This window comes from Anser cygnoides, chromosome 2 (assembly GCF_040182565.1).
Source record: "Anser cygnoides isolate HZ-2024a breed goose chromosome 2, Taihu_goose_T2T_genome, whole genome shotgun sequence".
In the NCBI taxonomy this organism is placed as follows: domain Eukaryota; kingdom Metazoa; phylum Chordata; class Aves; order Anseriformes; family Anatidae; genus Anser; species Anser cygnoides.
The window spans coordinates 125715478-125721752 of NC_089874.1; the positions used below are offsets into that span (position 1 = coordinate 125715478).

The window sequence follows — 6275 nt, forward strand, 5'->3', positions numbered from 1 at the left end:
TGCTGTTAAGGTACTTCTCACAAATAAGATGTACAGAACAGGTTTTCATTTGTTAGTAATTCATATATTCTGTTTTATAGGTCGAAGTAAGTAATGAGCATTGACTCAAGACTTCTGCTGTTGTAGCTGAAGAAACAGATTTTAGAAGAAAAGACCAACCTTGTGACTCATCCTTCTGGAAGAAACCCACCATCCGTTTCTCACGGCATGGGGATTGTTCTTCCCACAGGCTCAGTGTCATTATCAGCATTGTTATTTGGTAGATCCTTGTAGATTATCTGGAATTTTTGAATGATTTCCTTATATGAACACTTGTAAATTGTAAATTTTTTCTTTTTTAATTTAATATTTTTACAACATTTAGTGTTGAGGCATGAAAACAAAACCTGTGAAAACTATGAGAAGGATGCATCTTTCTCAAGGAAGACAGTATTTTTTAACTGACAGAATCATACTGTGCCTGGTCAAGATTGTGTCAGTAAACAGTGATTTTGACTCCAAAACATACAGCACGAGTCAAAGCCTAACAGTGTAAAAGAGATCATTTCAATGCTGTGTTTAAAATCCACAATGTCCACTCCTTGTATTTTCTTAACTGCTGTATGCAGTAGGAATTGATCTATGACTCTTCTTAGCTGTTCCAGCACTAATGTACTCATCTCATTATTGCAATTCATATATGGCTCCTTCTCCTTCCCTAATCTCTTTTGCCCTGAGCCCATCAACAATAATGTCTCTGATTTGAGAGTTAGAATGACCACTCTATGGATGTCAGTCTCTAGGAACCTTTAAATCCAGGGCTCTTTAGGTGTCTGTGTTTTGCACATTTTTAAACTCTTTTCCTCCCTTCTCCCAGGAAGAAGCCAAGCATGAATGTACAGTATAAGGCACCAACTGCAGCCTTAGAAGCCTCTGGGGACTAACTTTTCTCTTAATTTAAAAGTAAACAAGCAAACCTGAAAATGTGTATAAAAATTTGTAAAGTTATTTGTAAATACTTCTAGACAAAGAACATGTATGTAACTCTGTGGTATTTTGTTTTCTATTCTGTCACCACTAGCATAAAGTGATACACAAAAGCTACTTTCTTTGGGCAACTGGTATTTTTTTTTTTACCAGAACTTTGTGTTTCTCTCTTCTTAATTGTTATTTAAAATAGTGTGCACAGTTGTATACACCAGAGAGTTATGTCTCTTCACAGAGCCTCCGTGCCTCAGCATCAGCATAAATTCATCAGGGTTTGGGGGCATTTGCGCTTTCTCATTTTGTGGTTTCTTTGGTGGGATTGTCAGGAAGGACATTCCTTTCAATATGTTTATCTTTACCTCTCAAATAGAAGCTGAATTAAGGGCCTTTGTAAATGTCCTAAATAGTATTCGGCTGGTAATTTCTGGTCCAACAGCACTCAGATTCTCAGTTTCCAGTCTTCTCTTGAAGGATGCATCCCCTGTCTTTTCTAGTCTGAGCAGACATGAAGTAGATGAAGGCTTGTCTTGATTCTTTCCCTTATAAATTCTATTTGTATTATTCGTTGGTATGAACGTAATGAGAATGTTAATAAATATAATAGAGGTAGAGTCTATTGTTTCTAGGTGACAATGCTCTAGTGGTGCATGCACCTGTTTCCCAGTTAGCTGCACCAAAGACCTCATCATCTTTGGAGAAAATATCATCTGAACACAGGTTAACCTTCCCTGAAATCAAGTATGAATTAAGTGTTAAGACAAAGTCAACAGAAATGACAACTGAATAAAACTCTTTCTTAGTATTCTTAGGGTTGGATATACCTCAAACAGTATGTGTTTGTTTGTAAAATCAGACTTCCAAAACCAGAAATGTACATGAATATAATGTCCTTTTGTACTTATACCTTCCCTCATACACGATGTTCTCTGCAAATTACATGGTTCGCTCAATCTTGAATACTTCATCTTAGCACTCAAAAAATAGGTATTTGTGACAAAACTAATATAAATGATATCATTTTTGAGGCATTATGAAGAAGATAACAGTGAGAATTGCTTTATAGTTGTAATATTTTAATAAGGCAAAAACATTTTTATCTGCTTGAGTAATACTTTACTTCTGCTTAGCACAAAAGATTATTTTGTTTCTTTCTATGATGCCTTAAACAGTGACAATGTCTATCCAGCCACTGCCTGCAGCCTTCTGTGTTTGAAATGGCTCCAGGATTTCGGAGACTAGTATATCTGAGCACTGTTCAGAGCCCAATGGTTTTCAGCAGCTTCCGTGTTTTACCTCTCTCAATTTCAGAGAGTCCATGATGTGGGCATCTAGCACAGATTCCTGTGATCAAGGCAGTTCCCATTTCGGTTTTACATTTCAACACTAATTTCATGGCATTAATTACTATGAGCTGGCAGATCAAAGGCTTCCAACTGAACACAGTGCCACTCTCAGGACCAAAGGGAGGAAAGGGAAGGAGCACTACATCCCAGTCAGTTGCAGTTTCTCCTCCAGAAGATAATATACTCTGTTCTGGCAGAGTTTTGGAAACATATATTAATTTTCAACCAAGACAGAAACATCTGCTGGACAGTATTTTACAAATTTGACTGAATGTACCTCTAATATGCCTTTCTGTGGAACCTTCAGATTTTCAGCTTTCTAATGAAGAACTGTGGGCGTGCCACAAAAATTCTGCAAAGACGGAACTGACTGCTCTTCCATCTGAGATATTGATCACTTTTTATCTGGGGAACATAAACTACTACATTCCAAGTAAGCTTAAAATCTTGGAATCGTTACCAATACAGCAAGTCTGCCATCTGTCTCATTTAATGAACAGAACAAACCTGATTGAAAGGAATTTGTCTTCATTAGAACAAACTAAAACACACACTGCAATGCTGAGAAAACTGTCATTCTTTTCTAAATTAAGACACAAAATAGTACCAAGTAATCTGTACATGCTGGAAAAAAAATATTAAGAGTAATAAATGAACTTGAATGTTAATTTCTGTGTCCTCCAATACAGTATACATATCGGGTAACATTTTGATAAGGAGTCATGAGAAATAGTTCCTTTATTTTTGCAACACATTCTTTCAGTAAGGTGTTAGGTGAGTCACAGAACAGCCAGTTGCATAGGAAATAAATGTTGGCTTTCTAAATAAGCTTGGATAGTTTTGTTAAGCTTAACTGTAACATGCATTTTCAGGAAATGACTAAATCTGTACTGCAAAAGAGAATTTGCCAACAATCCTCACATTTCAGAGTAGATTATCAGTTGGTGTAAACTCTCTTGGTGGCATTAATAACTCATACTGTAACAGTTTATAACAGCTGAAGATCTGTCCTTCAGCCTTCTACACCTTTTTCTATTCCCCAAGTTTCTGCTTAATTCAAGTTTTACAGAGAATCAGATTTGCAACAGTGCTTTGACTGATAGCAGAACTGGAGATGTGACTGCAGAAAGATGGTATTACACATTCACTAAGGACTGAGCCAGGTACAAGCAGTGGTTTTTTGTTTTGTTTTGTTTTTAAAGCAGCTGATTTTCAGTTTTCAGGACCTGAAAACTGGAATTGTATAAAGAAATATTTATGAACCAATATTTGCATGAGTGACATAGAGCGATTATGTATTAAAATTCCTGGTGTTGCTGGAGGTATTATTGATTGGGCTGATGATCCCAGCTCTTTCCGATCCATAGAGATTTTTGGCTCAAAAAATTGAAATTAATGTATTTTTGAAGATCAGTTATGATCCCAAGTTGCTCTCTAAAATTGAACAGTTTATTACCTGGATTTGGTGAAGGGTCTTTATAGTGCTAGGATATGACACTAACTACTCTAAAGAATTTCCAGTGGAGCTATATCAGTTAAAACCATGGGAATTGTGCTTGTTTTTATTTAACACCTGCTTTCTTTCAGTCATACAGTAGAGCCTGTTAAGAAGATGGTATTTAACACATATTAGTAAGAATATCAGAGTCTGAAGAGTATGGGAGCTGGTTAATGTGTGGCAAAATTAACTTTTCCTGTCTAAAGCCCTGGAACCACACATTTGGGCCACTCAAAAGGATATAGTCCTTCCTCAAGAACGGCAGATTTTCTCCCAGACTATTAGTGGCTGTTTTCTCTTTCAAACACCTTTCGATTGAGGCTTCTTTCATTCTTTGCAGCTGCCCCGCAGGGATCTGCTCCATGTTTAGGTCTTGAGTTTCACCTCTCTCCATCCAGTTGTTCACAGCTCAGGCATAGCAAAACCTCTGTCACCTTCAAGCCCCACATTGGCAGGTGTTTTTTTACAGTGGCAACTGCTCTGTGCTTCTCTGCACCCAGCTGTCTGCCTGCCTTTCACGTGGGGATTATCTGATCTAAAAAAGCCAACCCAGCAATCTATCAAGTTCCCTTAACAGACTTTGACGGTGGCAAACAAAAATTGACATCCCAAACTAATTGGCCTGCCTCCTTGTAGAATCAGTCTCATCTAGTTTAATTATAATAAATTACAACCTGGGAGCTCTTTTGTACACTGAAGAAGTTTCTTTTCAAGTTGGCAAAATGTTACTTCCACATACACCTCCCACATCTGTGGGCCATTTCTTTTTCACAAACAAATTCAGCTCTTACCCACCATGCCAAATGCCTTGATAGAAACCAGTTCTTTAGTGCCTGAAATAGCTATGGGCCATGTTATTGCTCACCAGAACAATGCTTTTAGAGCAGGGTGGCTGTGTTGTACCCTGAGTTCACATCGGAGGTTTGGTGGGATAGCACTGCATGGTATTGAGGATGCCCAACATCCATACAGCCTTAAAGGAGTGCTCTCTGTCCTCCCTATCCAGGGAGCTGACTATGCCTGAAGTATAACAGGTGATAAGCCTGGAAGATTAGTTAATTTGCACTGAAATAGTGTTTACAAGCATTATGGACAATTGGGATTCAGATCTATGCAAACGGGCACATGAAGAAGATGCTTCATATCAAGGTTACTGCTGCAGGATCAACCCTTAGAGCTATATCTGCATTATATTCTGGTGGTCTGCTCACAGCTTCTCAGGGTGTCCCTGATCACCCTGGTGTACCAGCAGCACTCTGCTTCACTGTAACCAGTCACAAGGCTGTCCTTCTTAATAGCTAAGGACACAGATCAAGCCTGTACTGCTTGCTGTTTGACAGCTACATGTAAGATGTGCTTCTTTCCACAGTTCGATAAGCAATGGCTGATAAATGATGGTTTCTCACCATAATTTCCATTTTCTTCATACAAGTCATAATTTGAATGATTTTATTTGATTTTAAACAAATTAAGCATCTGGATTTAATTCCTTCCTCCACATGAATACCTGCTAGTTGGTCACACACATTACACAGTCCCGTGTGTGACAGCTTTGTGGCATAGCTGCTATTGCATGGTCTATTGCCTCTCAAAGCCAGCAGCAGACTCAGAAGATAGTCTCACTAAACAGCATCCATGCATAAATAATACTGGGAAGGCGAAAAGGATTCTCCTTGTTTTGCTTATTCCCCTGGGACCTAATATCACAGCTTTAAGCCTTCTGTCCCAGTTTCCTATTTATTTCACACCAGTCTTATGCAAGCATGCTTTCAAAACACTCATGTGAGTCCCTGCCAAGCAGACTCGCTGAAGCTGAATTATAAGTTGGCTGAATATGACTCAAAGAGTAATCTAATTTCTCTTTTTCCACAGCATTGCGTACCTGCCCAATTAGTAGAGCATCATATGCAAGGAAGGGTTACAGCATTTCCAAGTATGTGACGTACTTGGAATGTGAACTGTGTTACACACAAGCAAACAGATCTGCTCCCCACACTGTACAACATAACATCCCTAGGGTGTATCGATCCTGCTTTATCTGTATAGCCAGAACCAGAATGGCAAGCAGATACAAAGACCCAAGTGCTTGGGCAGAAAAGCCAACAGCTCCTCTAAACCACCTTGGTCTGATATTCATAATCCACGCAGCAGGACGTTGTTTTTCTTAGCAAGTAAAGCTGCCTGGCTTAAAGGTTGCAGCCAGATCCTCAGGTGTGTGATAACCAATAACCCTGTGTGTTGCTCTTACACATATATATTCACACCCGTGTTTTGGTTTATAAAGGCCATAAGTCTGTTTGCTCTGAAATTTCGATGAGCAGCTGTGTCTAGACTGCTGTGGGGAGTGTTCCTTGGAGTGTTTTAGAGACCAAAATAACTCCTGTGGAGACCACTGCCTGCCTGCAGGAGCACACATAAGACCCATCCAGGCTGGCAGCTCTGGAGGAAACCCAGAGGAGCCCAGGGCT

At 39.1% G+C, this 6275-nt stretch overlaps 1 protein-coding gene across 3 annotated transcripts in view; it reads left to right on the plus strand.

Annotated features, from left to right (window-relative positions):
* Window positions 1-2976, plus strand: part of NKAIN3 (sodium/potassium transporting ATPase interacting 3) — a 372124-nt gene extending 369148 nt beyond the window's left edge. Inside the window, exon 6 of one of the 3 annotated variants that reach the window (XM_066993031.1) lies at window positions 81-2976. Coding sequence is in view for 2 of the 3 variants with exons in the window: in XM_066993029.1 (XP_066849130.1) it covers window positions 81-94 (14 nt within the window). In the remaining variant the exon portion in view is untranslated. The remainder of the gene's footprint in view (window positions 1-80) is intronic. The other 2 variants (XM_066993029.1, XM_066993028.1) reach the window with 2 other exon arrangements.
* Window positions 2977-6275: the final 3299 nt, after the last annotated feature.